Source organism: Doryrhamphus excisus, linkage group LG21, assembly GCF_037039965.1.
Source record: "Doryrhamphus excisus strain RoL-2023G ecotype Guam linkage group LG21, RoL_Dexc_Guam_v1.1, whole genome shotgun sequence".
In the NCBI taxonomy this organism is placed as follows: Eukaryota; Metazoa; Chordata; class Actinopteri; order Syngnathiformes; family Syngnathidae; genus Doryrhamphus; species Doryrhamphus excisus.
The window spans coordinates 1,888,980-1,913,880 of record NC_136377.1 but is presented as its reverse complement, the minus strand read 5'-3'; the positions used below and the strand labels follow the sequence as shown (position 1 = coordinate 1,913,880).

Genomic DNA, 24,901 nt, shown 5'->3' with positions numbered 1-24,901 from the left:
TACAAACATTTTGGATTTGTTTGTGGGAACTCACTTATCACTGTCGGGTCTTGAAGCAATTATCCATGATAAATGAGGGGTTAATGTGATTAATCATGATTGATTAATTTGAAAGGGATTCATCTGATTTTTAATTATTTGACAGCCGTAGTTAATAAGATTTACTTTAATTATTATCGTAAAATTTGCATAACATGTTTACGCAAAACAATGAAGTGTGTTCTATTTCGTTTTTTATTTTTTTTATTTTTATTTCTATTTTTTTATTGCATTTGATGGATGGACCACTACATTAAAATAACGTCTTGAGTGGCACATCACATGGACAAAAGAAAGTCCATTGAATGTCTCTCAGTATCAGTAGCTGTGACACGCCTGCATTGTTTCGCATAATCCTCGTTACCTTTGCAGGCCGCCCTTTTTCGTTAACTCGCGTTTGTCGTATGCAAATAATTCGTACACTTCTCCTTTTTTAGCGCATCTACAAAAAATTTTTTATGGTATAAAATAAAGAATAAGCAACATTGTGACAGGTCTGGTGCCCTGTCATCACACATTGCGTTCATTCTCCCTGCACTCTGTAAACGATGAAGACATTCCCCGGTGCCCTTTCCTTGCCCCGCCCTTGTTTTACTGGTTTCGGCTCAACCAGTTTAGCCTCCCCGTCTGTTTACTCTATATAACTCACGCCGGTCGTACCTGTGGGATCACTTTGCTGCTGAGCTGACACCAGACCGTCACAGCATCTTCCCTCATTGGACGGATAAGAGTTGAGGACCATGGCGTCCGACCACGACAACTGCCACCTCTGTAAGGAGTACCTCAGGGATGCTGTGTCCATTCCATGCGGGCACGTCTTCTGCTCCATTTGCCTGAAGACATACTGGGACCATGCAGACCACACGGGCACGTACCTCTGTCCGCAGTGCCGGGTCACCTACAACAAAAGGCCCACGCCAAGACGAGTGGGAAGCTCCCGGAACTCCACCCTGCAACGCAACTCGGATCCCTTCCCGCCGCCGCCGCCATCCCCTGATTATAACGTCGCCGGACCGCAGGACGTTGGATGCGACATTTGCGTCGGCAAGAAGAACAAAGCCGTCAAGACCTGCCTGATGTGCCTGGCGTCCTACTGCGAGAGGCATCTCAAACCCCATTACGAGTCGGCGACTTTTAAACGCCACAAGCTGGTGGACGAAATCGGTCATCTGGACCGGCAGATCTGCCCCCAGCACCAGAAAGGTCTGGAGCTCTTCTGTCGCACCGACCAAATGTGCATCTGTGTGCTGTGCACGGTGAAAGAACACAAGGGTCACGACATGGTGTCTGCTGAGCAGGAGAGGGCTGACGAACAGGTGAGGCTTTTTTTAACGTGGTCCTCATCTTATGGGGGGGGTGATGGTTTTATTGGTAATGGTTGAATTTCATTTGAACATGCATCAGATTACAATTGAATGCATCACATCATCAGTTCACAGTTCCACATGTCCAAAAGGAGTAGGAAGAAGCAAAGCTTATTAAATCCTACCCCTCCATCTGGTACTTTTACAATCAGTAACTGTTACATTTGTTCACTTCCTGCTTTCTAAATTAAATTAAATTAAATTAAATTAAATTAAATTAAATTAAATTAAATTAAATTAAATTAAATTAAATTAAATTAAATTAAATTAAATTGCGGCATGGCGGTCGAGTGGTTAGCGCACAGACCTCACAGCTCGGAGACCAGGGTCCAGACATTTTTCTGTGCTTTAGAAAACAGCAGTAGAACATATGTAAGTTTCAGGTAAATACTAGTTCCCGACTAAAAAAAAAAGGGAGATAAATTTCAAGCATAAATATTGTTTCCTGGCTGCACGGCGGTCTAGTGGTTAGCTCGCGGACCTCCCAGCTAGGAGACCCGAGTTTAATCCCACCCTCGGCCATCTCTGTGTGGAGTTTGCATGTTCTCCCCGTGCATGCGTGGGTTTTCTCCGGGTACTCCGATTTCCTCCCACATTCCAAAAACATGCTAGGTTAATTGGCGACTCCAAATTGTCCATAGGTATGAATGTGAGTGTGAATGGTTGTTTGTCTATATGTGCCCTGTGATTGGCTGGCCACCAGTCCAGGGTGTACCCCGCCTCTCTCGCCCGAAGACAGCTGGGATAGGCTCCAGCACCCCCGCGACCCTGGTGAGGAAAATTAAATTAAATTAAATTAAATTAAATTAAATTAAATTAAATTAAATTAAATTAAATTAAATTAAATTAAATTAAATTAAATTAAATCAAGACTCTTCATCCTTGTATTTAGCAAACATCAACTGCTTGTATTGTTTCTTGAATTGGCTCATCGTTGTGCATTGTTTGAGGTCCTTACTTAATCCATCCCATAGTTTGATTCCACATACTGAAATGCTATGGCTTTTTAACGTAGTCCTAGCATAGAAGTGTTTCAAATGTACTTCTTCCCTGAGATCATATTTCTAGTATTGGATGACATTTTTAGCTAATTGGTTATTTTTAGCCTTATGCATTATTATTTTAGCTGTTTGAAGATGAACTATATCAGCAAGTTGAAGTATTTGTGATTTTATAAATAAGGAGTTAGTATGTTCTCTGTAGGCGCCATTATGAATTATCCTTACTGACCTTTTTTTGCAGTACATTTGGGGTTATGTAAAGACTCACTCAAGAATTAGATACCCGGAATAAAGTGTGTTCCCGCTTTTGTCAACACCTTCGCTGTTGTCTCGGTAGCAACGCCTCGGTGCCACCCAGGCCGAGATCCAGGAAAAGATTCACGATCGACTCAAGCAGATGGAGGAGCTGAAACAAGCCGTCGACGTACTCAAGGTCTGTACCGCCGTCCATCCGTCAGACTCATAAGACCAGACAAACCACTTCCAGATTGAACAGAAAGTTACAAAGAATGTCCGACACGCTGGACATTCTTCATGCAGGAGCGTCGAAAGCTCAATGAGCTCCTGAGACTCTCCTGATTTACGGCCTGCCTCGTTTTTCCCGCACAGACCTCAGCCCAGAGAGCTCTGCAGGAGTGTGAGAAGATGTTTGCCGACATGATGCGCTCCATCGAGAGGATGCAGCAAGAGATGGCCAAGATGATCTCCACCAACAAGCGCGCGGCGCTCAACAACGCCGAGGGTCACATGGAGCGTCTGGACCACGAGATCGCTGACCTGAAGAGGAGAGACAACGAGATCACTCAGCTGTCCCGCACCGAAGACCACATCCACTTCATCCAGGTAACACAGCTTGAGCGTCAGATGGAGGCGCTTTCAATTCCTGATCTTCTCTGATGTCTTCCTCACCAGAGCTACCACATGCTGATAGCCCAGACCGAGGCCGAGGAGCTGCCCACGGTGACCGTTAACCCTTACTTCACCTTCGACCCGGTTAACAAGGCGGTGTCCGAGATGAAACAGCACCTGAATGAATTTGGCAATGATGAACTGGTGAAAGTGGCCAAAACAGGTGAGTGGCTCAACCTGGAGCGTTACAACGGATCCCCGCCCATTCTCAATCAGCAGAGGTGGGACAAAGTCGGTGGTTTGCAAGTCTTGGGTCTTTAATATCAAGTCTCAAGTCGAGTCTCAAGGAAAGACGTTCAAGTTTCAGTCAACTCTCAAGTCATGATGGGCCGGGTCGAGCCAAGTCTGAAATAAAGACGTGCAAGTCTAATTAAAGTCCCAAGTCATGATAGGCCAGGTCGAGTCAAGTCAGAAATCAAGATGTGCAAGTCTACTTAAAGTCTCAAGTCATGATCGGCCAGGTCAAGTCAGGTCTGAAATCAGGATATGCAAGTCTACTTAAAGTCTCAAGTCATGATAGGCCAGGTTGAGTCAAGTCTCAAATCGAGATGTGCAAGTCAAAATAGGCCAGGTCGAGTCAAGTCTGAAATCAAGATGTGCAAGTCTACTTAAAGTCTCAAGTCATGATAGGCCGGGTCGATTCAAGTCTGAACTCAAGATGTGCAAGTCTAATTAAAGTCTTAAGTCATGATAGGTCGGATCGAGTCAAGTCTGAAATCAATATGTGCAAGTGAAAATAGGCCAGGTCGAGTCAAGTCTGAAATCAAGATGTTCAAGTCTAATTAAAGTCTCAAGTCATGATAGGCCAGGTCGAGTCAAGTCTGAAATCAAGATGTGCAAGTCTAATTAAAGTATCAAGTCATGATAGGCCGGATCGAGTCAGGTCTGAAATCAAGATGTGGAAGTCAAAATAGGCCAGGTTGAGTCAAGTCTGAAATCAAGATGTGCAAGTCTAATTAAAGTCTTAAGTCATGATAGGTCGGATCGAGTCAAGTCTGAAATCAAGATGTGCAAGTGAAAATAGGCCAGGTCGAGTCAAGTCTGAAATCAAGATGTGCAAGTCTAATTAAAGTCTCAAGTCATGATAGGCCAGGTCGAGTCACTGAAATAAAGATGTGCAAATCTAATTAAAGTCTCAAGTCATGAGAGGCCAGGTTGAGTCAAGTCTGAAATCAAGATGTGCAAGTCTAATTAAAGTATCAAGTCATGATAGGCCGGATCTAGTCAGGTCGGAAATCAAGATGTGCAAGTCAAAATAGGCCAGGTCGAGTCAAGTCTGAAATAAAAATGTGCAAGTCTAATTAAAGTCTCAAGTCATTATAGGCCTTGTTGAGTCAAATCTGAAATCAACATGTGCAAGTCTAATTAAAGTCTCAAGTCATGATAGGCTGGGTCGAGTCAAGTCTGAAATAACGATGCGCAAGTCAAAATAGGCCAGGTTGAGGGTGATATTAAGTACGTATGTCTTCATGCTCCTCTGATGAGCATTAATGTTTCAGACTTTCTTTTTCTTTGAAACTTATCTAAAACTTCCACACCCGGGGTCTCAAACTCACAGCCCGTGGGCCATTTGCGGCCCGCCGAGTCACATTTTTTGGCCCGTCCTGTATGAGACCAGCCAATGTTACTCATAAGATAAACACATAAGCCTACACTGAACTAGAGTGAGTGAGTCAAGTAAAACGACATTTACATGCCTGTTTATCTTCTTACAGTCAACAAAATGACCTTTTGCCAACTGGACGACTCCAAAAAGAAGCGCACGTTAAAAGGTGAGTTGGTTTATGAGCACTTTTCTGGTTTCATGTGGGCGGTGAAGCAGACAAAACAAAATGTCTTGACTTCCATTTCATCTTCCGTCTTAGCGTCATTGGGCCTGATTTCCTTGCAAGGAAACGAGCCACTGCTCGTTGAGGTCACCCAGTAGCCACTTGTTTAAATATTTACTTCTGATTATGTCAGCGAGTGTACATGACCACGCCCCCTTGTCCTTTGAATTCAGCCATGTTGTTTGGGCTGGGCTGCGTAAACACCGGGACTAACTTTCAGGCCGGGGTCAACATGGTCTGGATCAAGGCGATGTCACTCAGTTCTAATCAGGATATCCTTTTGTTTCCTTTGCTTTGGCAGTGGACGAAACCCCCGTGTACAGATCCGTGCAAGTCCAGGAACCTCAACACAGGGATGATTTCCTGAAATGTGAGTGTCACCTGATCCTTTTTGCTGATCCCCCTTTTTTCTCTGCTCATTTCGCTGCTGGAATTTAGCTAGCAGGCAACGCTGCATGCTTTGGTTCCAAAATGATACTGTGTATTGATATTGCTAATTATTAGACCTTAGATGTTTCTGTTTGTGGTCAGACTCACAAACAGTGTTGATACCTCTGGCATTCCAGATTATAAGCCGGGCAGAACTAGGGGCCGCCGGGTGTCTCACCAACTGTGACCTGCAAAGTCGGAGACAGAGCAGGCAGGTGACGTCTCACACCTGCAACGATTCATACGCATTCATACGATATGGAAAGACAGTCAGGGGCTCACACTTTTTTTTCCTTGCATTCACGGAGGCCTCAAACTAGGCCTTGTGAATAATGTCATGATAAAATACCGTATTTTCCGGACTATAAGTCACATTTTTTTCCTAGGTTGGCTGTTCCTGCCACTTATACTCCAGAGCGACTTATAAATGAATATGAAAAAATAAGAAAATAATTGTTAAAACTAAAGACAAATGTGAAATATAAATGTTAAAATAAATGTTAAATATATATAAATAATATCATGTAATATAATATAATGTTATATATATATCATATTTTCCGGACTATAAGTCACACTTTTTTCCTAGGTTGGCTGTTCCTGCAACTTATACTCCAGAGCGACTTATAAATGAATATAAAAAAAATAAGAAAATAATTGTCAAAACTAAAGACAAATGTGAAACATAAATGTTAAAATAAATGTTCAATATATATAAATAATATCATGTAATATAATATAATGTTTATATATATATATAAGCGACTAAGCGATATGAGCGACTTATAAATGAATAAAAAATGAAAATGAAAAAATAAGAAAAAAAATGTTAAAACCAAAGACAAATGTGATTAATATATCAATATAAGAATAAATAATAATAATAACAGTCTATCCAGCCATCCAGACATTTTTCTGTGCTTTAGGAAACAGCAGTAGAACATATGTAAGTTTCAGGTAAATACCAGTTCCCGACTAAAAAAAAAAAAGAGATAAATTTCAAGCATAAATATTGTTTCCTGGCTGCACGACGGTCTAGTGGTTAGCTCGCAGACCTCACAGCTTGGAGACCTGAGTTTAATTCCACCTTCTGTGTGGAGTTTGCATGTTCTCCCCGTGCATGCGTGGGTTTTCTCCGGGTACTCCGGTTTCCTCCCACATTCCAAAAACATGCTAGGTTAATTAGCGACTCCAAATTGTCCATAGGTATGAATGTGAGTGTGAATGGTCGTTGGTAAAGTGACTATGGGGGTGCTATTTCAAATTTAGCGGGCTCTAATGCTTGAAATGTATTCGTAAGCCAGTTTTCTCCATTTTTTAGTCAGGAACGGACATTTTTTGGAAACTTTGCTATATTATTTGGTGATTACTAAACCCTTTTTTTCTGATGAAAGACGGGGGGCTGCACGGTAGTCGAGTGGTTAGCGCGCAGACCTCACAGCTAGTTCAATCCCACCCTCGGCCATCTCTGCGTGGAGTTTTTTCATGTTCTCCCCGTGCATGCGTGGGTTTTCTCCGGGTACTCCGGGTACATCCATCCATCAAATCCATATCTGGTATCTCTTCCTAGATGCTTGCCAGCTCACGCTGGACCCGAACTCGGCCTACAGACAGCTCTATCTCTCTCGAGGAAACAGGAAGGCAACCCTGAAGAGAGACCCCCAGTCTTACGGCGACAGCGCCTCCAGGTTTGACTCCCTGCCTCAGGTGCTGTGCATGGAGGCCCTCTCGAATGGGGCCTTCTACTGGGAGGTGGATTGGAGCGGCGAGGGGGCTGCCGTCGGCGTCACCTACCGAGGCATCAAGAGGACGGGTTACGGCGACAGCTGCCGCATCGGATACAACCGCAAGTCTTGGAGCCTCTTCTGCTCCGACGCCAGCTACTCAGCGCGCCACAACAAGGACCAGATCGAGGTCAAGGCCCCCTACTCTTCGAGAATCGGGGTGTTCCTCGACCACGCGGGGGGGACGCTCTCTTTTTACGCTGTCGGAGAAACCATGTCTCTCATCCACCGCTTTAAGGCGTCATTCAGCGAAGCTGTCTACCCGGGTTTCTGGGTTTGGTACGAGTCGGCCATCACTCTCATCCAGCTCTGATCCATACAATAGTCTTCACCTTCTAAGTTGTCACACAAATATGATGATATACATTTATTTGGGGGTGTTGCGGGAATTTTTCTTAATGACAACATATTGTCCAAGTGTGAACGTGATGAACAAAGTATTGACCCAAAGTATAAAATCAGCATTTACATCAAAAATGAGCTGTATTTGATTGAAGTGTCCTATCAGATGTGATTATATGCAGCATTTATTTTTTCAATAAACATTTTGTATCAAGGGAGGCCTGTGGTTGTAATTTTCATTCTAAACGTCATTTTCATTCTAATCCTGGAGACTGTTTGCTTGATATGAATATCATTTTGGATGACCAATATTGAAAATCAATAATGATAAAGTAAAGAAAACGAGTACTAGCACTGGTGTTTTTGTTAGAGATGGACAGGATACAACTCAACGGGTTATCTTTACGACTGTAGTGGTTATCACGTTCGCCTGACACGTGAAAGGTCGCTGGTTTGAAACCGTATGGAAACATATTTCGAGCGCGCACACAGATCGACTAGAAAACAGTTGAAAAGCTAATTGGGCGACCACTGGCAGACAGTGGTTTCCGTAGTGTAGTGGTTATCACGTTCGCCTAACACGCGAAAGGTCCCCGGTTCGAAACCGGGCGGAAACACACTTTTTTTGGGTGGGGGTTGCAAATACTAGACAGTAACCTACAATATAAGAGATTAGTGGCACTTCCGCACTTACGTTGCGTTTCGAGTGATTTAGCGCGTTCACATTGAGAATTGTGCTTTTAGTAGCATTATATTCACTCCTCGTGCTCGCCATTTTTGCGGTGAACGGTAGGAACAAATCACAAAAACAAAGAGGAAGTGATCGTCATTTCCGGGAAACGGGGAACTACAATACTGTGACAATACTGTCACAATTCACTCAGTATAAGTATTCAAGAGGCCTGACGCAAGTATTTTAACACTAAATAGCGTTCACAGCCAACAACAGCAAATTAGACCAAATATTTTTTCACCGTAAGTGTTAATTTTTGCCATCTCACGTGACTATCGTTCTTCGTTTCCGTTCTATCATTGTTTTGTGTAACTTGAGTGTCGGTAGATTCAATTATACCACTACACCGATAGGGGGCAGTAAACTGCCTTCTGCACAGAGAAAACCGAGACTTGTTTCTCTTCGGACACATTTAGACTACGTACCCGTCAAAGAAGCGCCGCATTCTCACATTTTGACAACAGTGACCGTGCAGGTGAGCTAACGTTTAACAGTAAACATATCTTCAGTTTCATATGCTGACACTTTTGTTTGCGTTTGAGCGTTTAGACTTCATTGTCGTACAACCGGAAGTTTCAGTTTGGGTCTAACCGTGTTGTAGACTTAAAAGAAATGAATGGCGCTAACCTAGCTAGTTAGCTAACACGGTGACCATGTATGGAAAGCATGTGGGTAATATCATTTTATCGTGTGAATATATTATTTTATTAAGGGACGGCTGTAGCTTACTGATGGAAGACGCATTAGGAGTATAATAGTTAAACGCTATTGCTGTCCAACTGTTGTATTGGTTCATCCATTACAACAGTCGCTATGACAACCGAATAGCCAGCGCAAACAGCGGACTCAAAGGCGCAATAGTCCCTCGGTTAAAGTAGTGAATAATTCGTAATTAAGTCAAAATCTTCAGCTATTAAAGTGTACAGTACTCAACTCTGACATACAACATCATAGACATCAAACCGCATCTTTTTGTTAAGCTAAAAAGACAACAAGATAAAGGCAAACTGTTCAATTACCAGAAATCCAAATGTAACATTATGTACCTTAAGTGTGTATCGCAGCCCTAATGGATGTTCCACTTGCTTCTTTTCAACATAATTCATCTAATTAGACCTTTTAACTATTACAGATGGCGACGACTAAAGTTCCAGAGGTTCGTGACATCACCCGGATCGAGAGGATTGGTAAGAAGGCACATTTCCAGCTCTGCTGGATGTAAAGTGTTAGATCACTTCGAGTATCTCAGATACTGTCGATGCGGGTTCATTGTCTTGTCTCTAGGCGCACATTCTCACATCCGTGGCCTCGGTTTGGATGATGCTCTGGAACCGAGACAGGTAAGTGTTAAGCCGTTCGTACATTTAGATGTCAACCAAAAAAAACGTTAGTCTGAAATCTTGATTTTTGTATCCCCCCCACAGGTGTCTCAAGGAATGGTCGGCCAACTGGCCTCCAGACGGGCAGCAGGAGTCATCCTGGAGATGATCAAAGATGGCCACATAGCCGGCAGGGCAGTGCTGATCGCAGGCCAGCCCGGAACAGGAAAGACTGCCATCGCCATGGGTAAGGGCTTGAATGGAAGCCATTTTGGATGCTCTTATACTGCCAAGTAAAGTAAAGCTTTACCTTCCAGGTATTGCTCAGAGCCTGGGACCCGACACCCCCTTCACAGCGCTGGCCGGCAGTGAGATCTTCTCCCTGGAGATGAGCAAGACGGAGGCGCTCAGCCAAGCCTTCAGAAAAGCCATTGGCGTGAGGATCAAGTGAGCGCTCCAGCACAGTCGCTGCGATCTCGTGGTTTGAAATGGGCTGATCATTCATTGGTGGCTTTGTTTTCCAGGGAAGAGACCGAGATTATCGAAGGAGAAGTTGTAGAAATCCAGATTGATCGACCGGCCACTGGAACGGTGGGCAGGCTATGTTTTTATTGGCTCAGTTCTGGAATTGCAGATTAACTCGGGACGCAATATAAAGTAAAACCACAAAACAATGCAGCGATTGTGAGATTACGTGTCACACTGTCTGTAGAAACATGTCAAAATACATCTAAATTAATATTTTAAGTAATTTTTAAAATTATTATATATGTATTGTATTGTATATGTATATATGTACATTTATTTTTTGCCAATATTCATTAATTCATTCATGCAAACTCCACACAGAGATGGCCGAAGGTGGGATTGAACTCAGGTCCGCCGTGCAGCCCCCCTTCTTTCATCAGAAAAAAAAAGGTTTAGTAATCAGAAAAATAACACAGCTAAGTTTCAGGAAAATATCTGTTCCTGACTAAAAAAAAATGGAGAAAAATACATTAAATTACAATACAACTACATTTCAAGCATTAGAGCTCTCTAAATTTGAAATAACACCCCTATAGTCACTTTACCAACGACCATTCACACTCACATTCATACCTATGGACAATTTGGAGTCGCTAATTTAACCTAGCATGTTTTTGGAATGTGGGAGGAAACCGGAGTACCCGGAGAAAACCCACACATGCACGGGGAGAACATGCAAACTCCACACAGAGATGGCCGAGGGTGGAATTGAACCCTGGTCTCCTAGCTGTGAGGTCCGCGCGCTAACCACTCGACCACTGTGCAGCCTCATTTAGTATAAATAACATAAAAATGTCTTAGGGTGCCAAAGTGGGGAAGCTGACGCTTAAGACGACTGAGATGGAGACGATATACGACCTGGGCAACAAGATGATTGACAGTCTCAGCAAAGAGAAGGTTCAGGCAGGGTAAGTTTATCCTTTATGTCGTCTTCATGTGTCAATCATTCGGTCCTGGTACATGTTTTTTTTTTTTTTGATCTGCTTTCTTCCAGTGATGTCATCACGATTGACAAAGCTACGGGGAAAATCAGCAAGCTGGGACGCTCCTTCACCAGAGCCAGAGACTATGATGCCATGGGAGCTCAGGTATCCTGGAGTCGTGGAACTCGGGGGAGTTGGGGGGGGGGGCAGCCCTGTTATGTAATGATTGAATCCTGCTTGTGTTTCTAGACCCAGTTTGTGCAGTGTCCGGAAGGGGAGCTTCAGAAGAGGAAGGAAGTGGTCCACACGGTGTCCCTTCACGAGATCGACGTCATCAACAGCCGAACGCAGGGCTTCCTCGCCCTTTTCTCCGGAGACACCGGTGAGATCAAATCCGAAGTCCGCGAGCAGATCAACGCCAAAGTGTGCGAATGGAGGGAGGAGGGCAAGGCGGAGATCATCCCGGGGGTAGGATTCACTCATGGAACGGTGTCCTAGTGTTGTACAGCGTTATGGAATTGGACCGACCTCTGCTCGCAGGTGCTGTTTATCGACGAAGTGCACATGCTGGACATGGAGTGTTTCTCCTTTCTTAACCGCGCCTTGGAGAGCGACCTGTCCCCCGTTCTCATCATGGCCACCAACCGAGGCATCACTCGGTATTGCTTCTTATCGTTCACGTATCGCCCACGGACATTCCGAGTCAATACTGTTGTTTTTCCCCCCTTTCCTCCCAGCATCCGTGGTACAAACTATCAGAGCCCTCACGGGATCCCTCTGGACCTGCTGGACCGCCTGCTCATCATCGCGACGTCTCCTTACACGGAAAAGGAGACAAAGCAGATCCTTAAAATTCGGTAATCTGGCCTGATAACGTGTTTTTTTACAAAATGCAATGGATGAAATCTACACGCTTGTCATTTTCATTTCAGGTGCGAAGAGGAGGACGTGGAGCTGAGCGACGAGGCGCACACCATCTTGACCCGCATCGGCATGGAGACGTCGCTGCGCTACGCCATGCAGCTCATCAGCACCGCCGGATTGGTGTGCCGTAAACGCAAGGTGCCTTAAACTGCTACAATAAGCCGAGATTTTTTAAAAACGAATATTTTTCTCGTAAAAACCGTGAGATTGTGCGTGTTCGATTCTCCTCAGGGGACAGAGGTTCAGGTGGAGGACATCAAGAAGGTTTACTCTCTGTTCCTGGACGAGGCCAGGTCTTCTCAGTACATGAAGGAGTACCAGGACTCCTTCCTCTTCAATGAAACACGTGAGGAAACCGATTAATTAATTAATCAATCTTATGCCACCGCAGGATTCAACCCCCCCGTTATAAAATACACGACCCTTTAAGGATATATAGGTCTTTGAATTATGTATTCATAATTGGCATTGGGCGTTCAGGTCGGAGCCAGGCTAGCGCCTCCCTACTACGGTGCATTCAAAGACAATTAGACGGTTGGGTAATCGGAAATAGTTAACAGTACGCCTCTGTTCTCCTTTTTCCAGAAACAACTCCGATGGAAACCTCATCATGAAGACTTGCTCTCTTGTTAATCTGTGAATTTTAAATGTCGGAACAATTCCCACCGCTAGTCGTTCTCTTCCGAATATCTCCTTTCAGTTTGAATCGGCTGTGGTCTTTTTTTCCCACCACTCACGCAATAGATTTTTATCACATTTTACCCTCGCCTCCGATAAAATATAACGTAAATTGTTTGGTTTAAATCAAAAAATAAATACATTATCCTGCGGCAACATTTAGCATGAAAACGTCACACGCTGCCTTTTTGTTCGTCTCTGAGGCCTTGTGACAGAAACTATTCCTAGTGTCTTCTTCTTCTTTGATTTGTCGTTATTACATCTTTCTATTTTGATGAAATAAACGGAAATAAGTTGGCGCTATTTCGTCTGTGCTTCACTAATGTACTTTTAGTTGATAGGAAGCGGCGCGACTTTACGACGCCTCGGAACTATTATTATTGTTTGTGTTTGACACGGACGTTTTTGAGGTGACGGACCGCAGTTGAGCAATAATGAAGTTGTACTGCAAAAATTGATCATTTATCATTTCATTCCATTCTGTATTTGAAAAACTGAGTAACGTTTTAATTTAAAATCCTCCTCGAAAACTCGAATGACTCTAAACTAGCCAAAAACGCAGACTATGACTTTTAACGAGGACTGTAGTTAGAAGCTGCCGCCACGAGGTGGAGCTCGCACACAACGTACAATGATCCCTTTTTGTATCCCATTGTACTGTATTGTCATTGACATTACAATGTATGCTCTGGAAAAATGAAAAATGCTCATGAAATGGCTTTATACTCATATTACCCGATATATTAGACATAATGAGACTTTGCCTTGTCGTGGGTTATGGCCCCAAAAGTATAGCCTGTGTTGTTGTGATGATTGTTACTATTATTGTGCCTGCTGTGAGATCATTTAAACCCAACACCGTCACCTAGCGGCCAAAGTAGAATACTACAGCCACAACATGAAGCATTTGTATTGCAGTTCTTTTAGCCATTTATATAAATATGCTAAATATATATATAAAAATAAATTAATTAAATATATATATATAAAAATTAATTAAATATTACAAATATATATAGATAAAATATAAAAATGCTAAATTTAGGCCAAGAATTTGCTTAAATATGCATTTTAAAAAACAAATGACAGGCTATATTCAGCCATGGAACCGTTCCCAAATACTAATAAATTTTTTACATTACTATGTCATCCATTTTGGAGCTAATTTACATTTCTTTTGCATCGACAATGATGATTGACTGTCTCCTCGATGCACGTTAATATTTAATGCTTGGCGGGAGAGAGACATTAGTGCTTTAGCATCCCATAAATCCCTATTGGCTGCAGCCTTGCCACTGCCAGGACTATCCTTGGAAGAGTGTGTGTGTGTGTGTGTACATTATGAAATGTTGATGTGTGTTGCATATGCATCACTATATCCGCTCACCCGCCAAAACCAATCAATTAAACATAATAAGGCTCATTTTGATTGGCACTGTTGGAGGTGGTGACTGAACAATATGTTTATTATTGTTTATTATTAGATTAATGTCACCTCATAATCGCAGCTTTTATTAATTTAGTGGCTCATATGGTTGTCATGTACTGGAACCGTATTTATTCAGAACCGGCTGACTAGCAGCAAGCTCGCTCGGGGTTTGGTGCCATCGCTTTTTTTTGTCAGCATCCACAGGCTACAAGGCCTGCGCAGCATGCTAACATGTGGTGGCATTTTGCCGACTGCACAGATTTGGGAGCTCTTTTGTGAGGCTGCACATCGCCAATCCTCCCTTCTCCCCATCTGTCCATTGCAATATTGCATTTTCATTATCGCTTCCTCTCTGGCTGGCGCGTTTTCAACAACGGTTGAGCTCATTCCTTCCTAGACATTCATTCATTTTCTACCGCTTAGGGTCGCGGGGGTGCTGGAGCCTATCCCAGCTGTCTTCGGGCGAGAGGCGGGGTACACCCTGGACTGGTGGCCAGCAAATCACAGGGCACATATAGACAAACAACCATTCACACTCACATTCATACCTATGGACAATTTGTTTAAAAAAAAAACTCCTTTCGTAGTGGCCATTTTGGATCATTTTGACAGATTTTGACAGCTATTAGATTTATTAGATTCATGTCTTTCATCAGAAAAAAAAATCAAAATTTTTCCGTGCTTTAGGAAACAGCAGTAGAACATATGTAAGTTTCAGGTAAATACCAGTTCCTGACTAAAAAAAAAAAAAGGGAGATAAATTTCAAGCATAAATATTGTTTCCGGGCTGCACGGCGGTCAAGTGGTTAGCGCGCAGACCTCACAGCTAGGAGACCCGAGTTCAATTCCACCCTCTGCCAATTACGGCAGGGGTACACCCTGGACTGGTGGCCAGCCAATCACAGGGCACATATAGACAAACAACCATTCACACTCACACTCATACCTATGGACAATTTGTGTGAAAAGACTCCTTCAGTAGCGGCCATTTTAGATCATTTTGACGGCTATACACACACGGAACCTACCAACACAACGATTACTCATGTCTTTCATCAAAAAAAAAATAATAATAATTTTTCCGTACTTTAGGAAACAGCAGTAGAACACATGTAAGTTTCAGGTAAATACCAGTTCCCGACTAAAAAAAAAAAGGCGATAAATTTCAAGCATAAATATTGTTTCCGGGCTGCACGGCGGTCAAGTGGTTAGCGCGCAGACCTCACAGCTAGGAGACCCGAGTTCAATCCCACCGTCCGGGTACTCCGGTTTCCTCCCACATTCCAAAAAAACATGCTAGGTTAATTAGCGACTCCAAATTGTCCATAGGTACGAATGTGAGTGTGAATGGTTGTTTGTCTATATGTGCCCTGTGATTGGCTGGCCACCAGTCCAGGGTGTACCCCGCCTCTTGCCTTGAAGACAGCTGGGATAGGCTCCAGCACCCCCGCCATCCTCGTGAGGATAAGCGGTAGGTCTCCTAGCTGTGAGGTCTGCGCGCTAACCACTCGACCGCCGTGCAACCCATTATGGAATTTTATGATAGTAATTTCTGTTCTCCTGCATCTACGTATATACTATATAATACATAATACAACTTCATAATAGAGTATAAGCAGACTGCTGCATGGTGAACTCCCCAGTAGTGAATACTACACTGGTAGTATTGAACAAACAGAAGCAAGACATTAGTTATGGAGTTATGTAAAGCTCTGGTTGGGTCAGGCGGCGCCCCCGGGTCGATTTCCAATGTTATCTTTGTCAATATTTGCAAAAAACAAAATCCAGCAAAAAAAGGCAAACACTTCTTAAAAGTACACGACACCCCGCCCTTCGCCATAGCCAACATGTCATCCGACCTGAGAAGGATGCACCACGTTTCCCTCCACGTTTCCAACGTGGACAAAATCACCAACGACTTGGTCTCCAAATTTAAGTTCCACTTAATCGCCACCAGATTGACGGACCGCAGCAGACAACTCGCCTTCAGAACCGGGTCGGTGATTTTTATCGTCAATGAGAGGGGAAGAAATCAAAGCTGCGGAAACCCGGCGGTTCTAGAAGACGACGACGCTCTTTCGCAGCAGACGGGATGCCTCTACGACATCAGCCCGGAATACCCGTTGGACACGGCGTGCAACGTGTGTCTGGAGGTGGAGGACGTGCACGGTTGGTTCCATGCTCTTCAACGTCTGGGCTGCAGCTTCTTGGTTCCTCCGACCGCCGTGCGAGACCAGCAAGGTCAGGTCACCTACGCAGTTCTTAAATCCGTCCTTGGGAATCTCTGCCACACGTTAATCGACAAGACAAAGTACAACGGGAGCTTTTTGCCTGGATTCAACCTCGTGGACGAGAACCCCGGCAACTCTGGAGATGACGGACTTGTCACGCACATGGACCACATCACCCTGGCGTGCCCCATCGGGATGAGCCCGAAGGTCATGAGTTGGTACGGGCAGGTTCTGGGCTTTCAGAAGTACTTCATAAACAGGTAAGACACTAATTTCATATATATATATAACTGTTGATATTTTTTTAAAAAAGATTAAAGACGCACCTTTTTAATCAAAACTCATATTTTTAAACTTGTGTTTTTATCTTTTTAGTCCTATTTTATGCTCTTAAGTCTTCAGCTTTTAACTCTAGTGTTTTGTTTTTATCTTGTTAGTCCTATTTTATGCTCTTAGTCTTCAGCTTTTAACTCTAGTGTTTTGTTTTTTATCTTTTTAGTCCTATTTTATGCTCTTAGTCTTCAGCTTTTAACTCTAGTGTTTTGTTTTTATGTTGTTAGTCCTATTTTATGCTCTTAGTCTTCAGCTTTTAACTCCAGTGTTTTGTTTTTATCTTTTTAGTCCTATTTTATGCTCTTAGTCTTCAGCTTTTAACTCCAGTGTTTTGTTTTTATCTTTTTAGTCCTATTTTATGCTCTTGGTCTTCAGCTTTTAACTCCAGTGTTTTGTTTTTATCTTTTCAGTCCTATTTTTTTGGTCTTGGTCTTCAGCTTTTAACTCCAGTGTTATGTTTTTATCTTTTTAGTCCTATTTTATGCTCTTAGTCGTCACCTTTTAAATCCAGTGTTTTGTTTTTATCTTGTTAGTCCTATTTTATGCTCTGAAGTCTTCAGCTTTTAACTCTAGTGTTTTGTTTTTATCTTGTTAGTCCTATTTTATGCTCTTAAGTCTTCAGCTTTTAACTCTAGTGTTTTGTTTTTATCTTGTTAGTCCTATTTTTTTGCTCTTGGTCTTCAGCTTTTAACGCCAGTGTTATGTTTTTATCTTTTTAGTCCTATTTTATGCTCTTAGTCTTCAGCTTTTAACTCCAGTGTTTTGTTTTTATCTTATTAGTCCTATTTTTTTGCTCTTGGTCTTCAGCTTTTAACTCCAGTGTTATGTTTTTATCTTTTTAGTCCTATTTTATGCTCTTAGTCTTTAGCTTTTAACTCCAGTGTTTTGTTTTTATCTTGTTAGTCCTATGTTATGCTCTTGGTCTTCAGCTTTTAACTCTAGTGTTTTGTTTTTATCTTGTTAGTCCTATTTTATGCTCTTAGTCTTCAGCTTTTAACTCTAGTGTTTTGTTTTTATCTTGTTAGTCCTATTTTATGCTCTTAGTCTTCAGCTTTTAACTCCAGTGTTTTGTTTTTATCTTTTCAGTCCTATTTTTTTGGTCTTGGTCTTCAGCTTTTAACTCCAGTGTTATGTTTTTATCTTTTTAGTCCTATTTTATGCTCTTAGTCGTCACCTTTTAAATCCAGTGTTTTGTTTTTATCTTGTTAGTCCTATTTTATGCTCTTAGTCGTCACCTTTTTAATCCAGTGTTTTGTTTTTATCTTGTTAGTCCTATTTTATGCTCTTAGTCTTCAGCTTTTAACTCCAGTGTTATGTTTTTATCTTTTTAGTCCTATTTTATGCTCTTAGTCTTCAGCTTTTAAATCCAGTGTTTTGTTTTTATCTTGTTAGTCCTATTTTATGCTCTTAGTCTTCAGCTTTTAACTCCAGTGTTATGTTTTTATCTTGTTAGTCCTATTTTATGCGCTTAGTCTTCAGCTTTTAACTCCAGTGTTTCCTCAGGGGGGTCCTCCACACTGGGGGCTGTGTCGGGTCTGCTGAGGGGGTGCCATCCTTGGGTCCCTTCGACCCGGCCGACTGGGGGTTCCTCCCTTTTTAATGTGGGGGTCCACCTGTCTGTCGGAGTCGGGGGGGCCCGGGTGCTGGTCCCCCGATGGCACGGCCTGCAGCTCCTCCCAGTGTGGACGGCCCCAAAGGGGCTTTCTTTTGTTTCTTTGTTTTTTCCTTTTAATTGTGGAAATTGTTTGAATTCCGTAAAGCACTTTGTGTTGCATGTCTTTGCAGGAAAAGTGCCATACAAATAAAGTTGATTTGATTTGATTAATTTCATACCTGAGGTGTTTATTTCTTAGCTCACGGTGTGAATCTTTGCAGTAACGACAACATGGATGACGGTTTTGTTATCAATCGAAGCGGGAAGGGACTCCGACTGGCGGCGATGCAGTACTCAAAATGCCGTGAAACCGGTCTCGCTCTTTCCTGCGAGGATAAACACGATCCGGACTGCAAGTTTGTTGTTGTAGAGTCGCTGCCCGGTGAAGGTACGTCGTAAAAAATACCCGTTAAAACATCTCCTGGTGCCAATATTGTCCTCCTCTCTTCCCCCCCTGCAGGGAGGAACCAGGTGGACACGTTCCTGGAGGAGCATGGAGGTGCAGGGATCCAGCACATCGGGCTGCACACCAGCGACATCGTGTCGGCGACGCACACAATGATGGACGCTGGAGCGCGTTTTTTCTTGCAGCCCGCTGCCTACTACGAGCAGGTTTGAACCAACCGGGACCGGGCGTGTGCTGCAACGTTCCGTACCCTGAGCACTTTTGATTTGATTGCAGATGATCCATAAATACACACACACTTAAATACACACATTTCATATCAAAATGTGTCAAATGATCAGTTTTGGGGCGGCACGGTGGTCTAGTGGTTAGCGCGCAGACCTCACAGCTAGGAGACCAGGGTTCAATTCCACCCTCGGCCATCTCTTGTGTGGAGTTTGCATGTTCTCCCCGTGCATGCGTGGGTTTTCTCCGGGTACTCCGGTTTCCTCCCACATTCCAAAAACATGCTAGGCTAATTAGCGACTCCAAATTGTCCATAGGTATGAATGTGAGTGTGAATGGTTGGAACATATGTAAGTTTCAGGTAAATACCAGTTCCCCACTAAAAAAAAGGGAGAGAAATTTCAAGCACAAATATTGTTTCCTGGCTGCACGGCGGTCTAGTGGTTAGCGCGCAGACCTCACAGCTAGGAGACCCGAGTTCAATCCCACCCTCGGCCATCTCTGTGTGGAGTTTGCATGTACTTCGGTTTTCCTCCCCCATTCCAAAAACATGCTAGGCTAATTAGCGACTCCGAATTGTCCATAGGTATGAATGTGAGTGTGAATGGTTGGAACATATGTAAGTTTCAGGTAAATACCAGTTCCCCACTAAAAAGAGGGACAATATGAGTGTGAATGGTCGTTGGTAAAGTGACTATAGGGGTGTTATTTCAAATTTAGAGGGCTCTAATGCTTGAAATGTATTTGTATTGTAATTTAATGTATTTTTCTCTATTTTTTTTAGTCAGGAACGGATATTGTCCTGAAACTTAGCTATGTTATTTTGCTGATTACTAAACCTCACAGCCAGGAGACCTGAGTTCAATCCCACCCTCGGCCATCTCTGTGTGGAGTTTGCATGAATGAATTAATAAATATTGGCAAAAAATAAATGTACAAAAAAAACACTGACATTACATATATAATAATTAAAAAAATTACTTAAAATATTAATTTAGATGTATTTTGATTTCTATTAGTTTACATATTTTTATTACATTTTTTAAATATGAAAAATAATTTTATTACTGGGCTGCACGGCCGTCGAGTGGTTAGCGTGCGGACCTCACAGCCAGGAGACCAGAGTTCAATCCCACCCTCGGCCATCTCTGTGTGGAGTTTGCATGTTCTCCCCGAGCATGCATGGGTTTTCTCCGGGTACTCCGGTTTCCTCCCACATTCCAAAAACATGCTAGGTTAATTAGCTACTCCAAATTGTCCATAGGTATGAATGTGAGTGTGAATGGTTGTTTGTCTATATGTGCCCTGTGATTGGTTGGCCACCAGTCCAGGGTGTACCCCGCCTCTCGCCCGAAGACAGCTGGGATAGGCTCCAGCACCGCCCGCGACCCTCGTGAGGAAAAAGCGGTAGAAAATGAATGAATGAATGATCAGTTTTGATTTCAGCTATGTCGACTACCGCCTGTGTCGACTCACATATAGACTACAAAAATGGGTAATCGGTCATGTGACCCAGAATTCCTGGTTGCACCCCTGCTATTGGCTATATGATATATATATATATATATATATATATATATATACACATACAAAACCATATGGGACTGACTTTTGTGAACACACAGAAACGGAGTGTTGACATAACATTCAGGATGTTGGCATTGCACAGAAAGGTAATGCAAACATCCATTGTTTGTTCTCAAACCTGATCAGACGTTAAAAGAAACATTCTAAAAGGTTCACCATGTGTTGTCTTGCTGGAAATTATAATATCACTGCAGGGTATCATCGGCTGCACGGTGGACATGGAGTGACCATTTTAGACCCTTTTTTCAAGGCACACAGAATATTGTGTTCTACGGCTATACACACATGGAACCTACCAACAGAAAGATTAGATTCATGTTTTTCATCAGAAAAAAAAATCGACATTTTTCCGTGCTTTAGGAAGCAGCAGTCGAACATATGTAAGTTTCGGGTAAATACCAGTTCCTAACTAAAGAAGGGGAGATAAATTTCAAGCTGCATGGGCTGCATGGCAATACGAAAAGAAGTTCTCCTCCCATTCAGTGTGAAAGTGGTAAGTTTTTGGCTTCTCTGCCCTTCGTCCCACTCTGTTTTAAACCTTTTCTTAAGTTTAGAATACACTGAATAGGTCACGGCTGCATGGCGGAGAGTGGTTAGTGCGCAGGCCTCACAGCTAGGAGACCCGAGTTCAATCCCACCCTCGGCCAATCTCTGTGCTGAGTTTGCATGTTCTCCTCCGTGCATGCGTGGGTTTTCTCCGGTTTTACTCCGGTTTCCTCCCACATTCCCAAAACATGCTAGGTTAATTAGCGACTCCAAATTATTCCATAGGTATGAATGTGAGTGTGAATGGTTGTTTGTCTATATGTGCCCTGTTGGCCACCAGTCCAGGGTGTACAAGACAAGTGGGATAGGCTCCAGCACCCCAACGACCCTTGTGAGGATAAGCGGTAGAAAATGAATGAATGAATGTTAGCAATGCTAACATGAGCATGCTAGCACCTAGCATAATAATGCCTACTTGTAAAAATGGTAAAAAATGCTACTAAGTTAATATTAACATGCTCGCAATGTTGACATGCTAATGCTTAGCATGATAGTGGTGTTTACATACGTGTCTCCCCATGAAAATAGCAAAAAAAATGCTGGCATGCTAATGTTAGCATGCTGGCAATGCTAACATACTCATGTTAGCATGCTAACACCTATGCTCCAGCATCCTCCGCGACCCTCGTGAGGATAAGCGGTAGAAAATGAATGAATGAATGTTAGCAATGCTAACATGAGCATGCTAGCACCTAGCATAATAATGCCTACTTGTAAAAATGGTAAAAAATGCTACTAAGTTAATATTAACATGCTTGCAATGTTGACATGCTAATGCTTAGCATGATAGTGGTGTTTACATACGTGTCTCCCCATGAAAATAGCAAAAAAAATGCTGGCATGCTAATGTTAGCATGCTGGCAATGCTAACATACTCATGTTAGCATGCTAACACCTATGCTCCAGCATCCTCCGCGACCCTCGTGAGGATAAGCGGTAGAAAATGAATGAATGAATGTTAGCAATGCTAACATGAGCATGCTACTTGTAAAATGGGCTACTAAGCTAATATTAGCATGCTCGCAATGCTGACATGCTAACGCCTAGCATGATCGTGGTGTTTATATACGTGTCTCCCCATGAAAATAGCAAAAAAAAAAATGCTGGCATGTTAATGTTAGCATGCTAGCAATGCCAACATACTAATGTTAGCCTGCTAACACCTATGTACTACCACATCACTACTATCAGGAGAACCAAAGTATAGAGTGGATTGAGTCACCTGCTGTGGCCCAGCACGGTGCACTATATTCGGGCACATGCTCCGAGCAGCCGGGGGGAGGCCACGGCTGATAAGCCCATGGATAATATTTATATTCAGCAAAACCAGAAATTAATCAATTGATATTTTTTTCCATCTTTCCACTTTTGTGTGACAGAGAGAAAAACAGCAGGCGATCGTGGATGCAGGATACGACCCCCAGAAGTTGTACCAGTGTGGCATCCTTCTGGACACGGACCCGGAAGAGGACCTGCTAGCCAGCAACCAGGCCAGAAAGTGATTCCCTGATTTATTTGATTTTCCTCACTTATTCTGTTCAGAATTTTCATGGACAGAATTTCTAGTTGCAGCCACGGCGTCGTTCGAACCCGTCTCATTTGCAGATGATGGTCCTGAAGGCCTCATCGGGCCGTGACCTTCAGAGTTTACTGCGGTGGTTAGCAGCTGAGCGTGAAGCTCAGGAATGAAATCAGGTCATGGTTCTCGGTCGGAAAGGGTCAGGAGTGAGGTCCTGCCCCGGGTGGAGGAGTTCACGTATCTCAGGGTCTTGTTTACGAAGGAAGAAAGGTTAAAGTTTGAGGTCAATAGATGGATCGCCGCACCGTCTGCAGTAATTCGGTTGCTGTCCTGGTCCGTCTCGGTGAATAAAGATCTGAGATGGAAGGATGAAGCCATTCAACCCTGAACCACCACTTGTCTCCTTCCTTCCAGATACCTCCTCCAGGTCTTCACCCAGCCCCTCTTTGAGGAGGACACCTTCTTCCTGGAGCTGATTGAGCGCAGAGGGGTTATTGGCTTTGGCGACGGCAACATCCGGGCCCTGTGGGACTGTGTGCAGATGTATGTGGACAACAGGAAGGATGCTCCAGAAGCTGCCCAGTGACGAGGAGGCCCATTTTAAATCTTGCGGAGATAGAATGTATCTTGCAGAGTAACATGTTAAGATGTGCCTTAGTTCTTCAGTAACTACTCCAAATCTATGTGCCTTAGTTCTTCAGCAACTACTCCAAATTGATGTGCCTTAGTTCTTCAGCAACTACTCCAAATCTATGTGCCTTAGTTCTTCAGTAAGTACTCAAAAATCTATGTGCCTTAGTTCTTCAGTAAGTACTGTAAATATATGTGCCTTAGTTCTTCAGTAAGTACTGTAAATATATGTGCCTTAGTTCTTCAGTAACTACTCAATCTATGTGCCTTAGTTCTTCAGTAACTACTCAATCTATGTGCCTTAGTTCTTCAGTAACTACTCCAAATCTGTGTGCCTTAGTTTTTCCAGTAACTACTCCAAATCTATGTGCTTTAGTTCTTCAGTAAGTACTCCAAATCTATGCGCCTTAGTTCTTCGGTAACTACTCCAAATCGATGTGCCTTAGTTCTTTGGTAACTACTCCAAATTGATGTGCCTTAGTTCTTCAGCAACTACTCCAAATCTATGTGCCTTAGTTCTTCAGTAAGTACTCTAAATATATGTCCCTTAGTTCTTCAGTAACTACTCAATCTATGTGCCTTAGTTCTTCAGTAACTACTCCAAATCTGTGTGCCTTAGTTTTTCTAGTAACTACTCCAAATCTACGTGCTTTAGTTCTTCAGTAAGTACTCCAAATCTATGCGCCTTAGTTCTTCATTAACTACTCCAAATCTATGTGCCGTAGTTTTTCAGTAACTACCCCAAATCTATGTGCCTCAGTTCTTCAGTAACTACTCTATATCTATGTACCTTCGTTCTTCACTAACCACTCTAAATCTATGTGCCTCAGTTCTTCAGTAAGTACTCCAAATCTATGTGCCTTAGTTCTTAAGTAAGTACTCCGAATCTATGTGCCTTAGTTCTTCAGTAAGTACTCCAAATCTGTGTGCCTTAGTTCTTAAGTAACTATTCAAAATCTATGTGCCTTAGTTCTTCAGTAACTGATCTACTCATTAATTCCTCATCAGTTCTTCATGAATTACTCTCAAAGTATATCTGCCTTAGTCATTGGTTCCTCATGAGTTCTTCACTAGTTCCTCAGTAACTACTCTACTCATTGGTTCCTCAGTCGTTCTACATTATTTCCTCAGTAACGTTTTGTGTACCTTCTTGTAAAGTGAGAGCCACCAAGGTTGCTAATGGTCTATGGAACACATTCATACTCCAACATAGTATGAAATATAGTGTGAAAACATCCTCTCCAGGATATAGTGGATTACTCCTGCAACAGTTCAACCTGATAACGTTAAACAATATATTAATATGTTAAACAATATATAGAATATATAGAAATACAGATTTCTTGGCCATAACTCCAAAAATATTCTATTTAGTATTACTATTGAAGCCTCCTTTTCACGTATTACGGTGAGTTCTGGAATAAATCAACCAAGATAAACGAGGGACGAGCGTGTATGAATGGAAAACCCCGGATGTACTTATGGATGGATTTATTTATTCTTTAGTATATGCTTATCACACTCGGCAAGACAGGCTGA

The 24,901-nt window shown here is 42.8% G+C and overlaps 3 protein-coding genes and 1 non-coding gene across 7 annotated transcripts; all 4 read left to right on the top strand.

Annotated features, from left to right (window-relative positions):
- The first annotated feature begins 508 nt into the window (after positions 1 to 508).
- ftr83 (finTRIM family, member 83) lies at positions 509 to 7,915 on the top strand. Of its 3 annotated transcripts, none has more exons than XM_058087868.2 (8): positions 509 to 1,355; positions 2,742 to 2,837; positions 3,014 to 3,247; positions 3,317 to 3,476; positions 5,029 to 5,085; positions 5,444 to 5,512; positions 5,709 to 5,786; positions 7,142 to 7,281. In XM_058087868.2, the coding sequence occupies exons 1-7, from the start codon at positions 780 to 782 to the stop codon at positions 5,756 to 5,758; spliced, it is 1,242 nt and encodes a 413-aa protein (XP_057943851.2). In that variant the 5' UTR covers positions 509 to 779; the 3' UTR covers positions 5,759 to 5,786; positions 7,142 to 7,281. The 3 variants fall into 3 exon arrangements, with proteins under 3 accessions (XP_057943851.2, XP_057943853.2, XP_057943850.2); XM_058087870.2 differs by having other exon boundaries at positions 5,709 to 5,782; positions 7,142 to 7,270; XM_058087867.2 differs by lacking the exon at positions 5,709 to 5,786 and having other exon boundaries at positions 515 to 1,355; positions 7,142 to 7,915.
- Positions 7,916 to 8,241: 326 nt separating this feature from the next.
- On the top strand, positions 8,242 to 8,314 carry trnav-aac (transfer RNA valine (anticodon AAC)). Its single transcript has one exon. It is a non-coding gene; the product is annotated as a tRNA-Val (tRNA).
- Positions 8,315 to 8,536: 222 nt separating this feature from the next.
- Positions 8,537 to 13,105, top strand: ruvbl2 (RuvB-like AAA ATPase 2). 2 transcript variants are annotated; one of them, XM_078787810.1, is made up of 14 exons: positions 8,537 to 8,584; positions 9,565 to 9,617; positions 9,715 to 9,770; positions 9,855 to 9,996; positions 10,067 to 10,196; positions 10,274 to 10,340; positions 11,079 to 11,185; positions 11,272 to 11,365; positions 11,450 to 11,668; positions 11,741 to 11,859; positions 11,938 to 12,057; positions 12,133 to 12,262; positions 12,356 to 12,470; positions 12,710 to 13,105. In XM_078787810.1, coding segments are annotated over exons 1-14 (1,383 nt in total). In that variant the 5' UTR covers positions 8,537 to 8,582; the 3' UTR covers positions 12,739 to 13,105. The 2 variants fall into 2 exon arrangements, with proteins under 2 accessions (XP_078643936.1, XP_057943008.1); XM_058087025.2 differs by lacking the exon at positions 8,537 to 8,584 and adding an exon at positions 8,792 to 8,905 and having other exon boundaries at positions 9,563 to 9,617.
- A 2,923-nt stretch (positions 13,106 to 16,028) lies between these two features.
- On the top strand, positions 16,029 to 23,450 carry LOC131137900 (4-hydroxyphenylpyruvate dioxygenase-like protein). The gene is made up of 5 exons (XM_058086305.2): positions 16,029 to 16,722; positions 18,671 to 18,837; positions 18,910 to 19,061; positions 22,593 to 22,711; positions 23,147 to 23,450. The coding sequence occupies exons 1-5, from the start codon at positions 16,079 to 16,081 to the stop codon at positions 23,316 to 23,318; spliced, it is 1,254 nt and encodes a 417-aa protein (XP_057942288.2). The 5' UTR covers positions 16,029 to 16,078; the 3' UTR covers positions 23,319 to 23,450.
- Positions 23,451 to 24,901: the final 1,451 nt, after the last annotated feature.

What these genes read in the sequence shown, in the direction of transcription:
- ruvbl2 (XM_078787810.1), top strand. An exon ending in ATGCTCTGGAACCGAGACAG is followed by an intron (nt 9,771 to 9,854) that starts GTAAGTGTTAAG and finishes TCCCCCCCACAG; the next exon opens with GTGTCTCAAGGAATGGTCGG. An exon ending in ATGATGCCATGGGAGCTCAG is followed by an intron (nt 11,366 to 11,449) that starts GTATCCTGGAGT and finishes TTGTGTTTCTAG; the next exon opens with ACCCAGTTTGTGCAGTGTCC.
- ftr83 (XM_058087867.2), top strand. Translation starts at nt 780, where the DNA reads ATGGCGTCCGACCACGACAACTGCCACCTCTGTAAGGAGTACCTCAGG. An exon ending in AGGAGAGGGCTGACGAACAG is followed by an intron (nt 1,356 to 2,741) that starts GTGAGGCTTTTT and finishes TTGTCTCGGTAG; the next exon opens with CAACGCCTCGGTGCCACCCA. An exon ending in GGTGAAAGTGGCCAAAACAG is followed by an intron (nt 3,477 to 5,028) that starts GTGAGTGGCTCA and finishes ATCTTCTTACAG; the next exon opens with TCAACAAAATGACCTTTTGC.
- LOC131137900 (XM_058086305.2), top strand. Translation starts at nt 16,079, where the DNA reads ATGTCATCCGACCTGAGAAGGATGCACCACGTTTCCCTCCACGTTTCC. An exon ending in AGAGTCGCTGCCCGGTGAAG is followed by an intron (nt 18,838 to 18,909) that starts GTACGTCGTAAA and finishes CCCCCCCTGCAG; the next exon opens with GGAGGAACCAGGTGGACACG. An exon ending in CCGCTGCCTACTACGAGCAG is followed by an intron (nt 19,062 to 22,592) that starts GTTTGAACCAAC and finishes TTTGTGTGACAG; the next exon opens with AGAGAAAAACAGCAGGCGAT.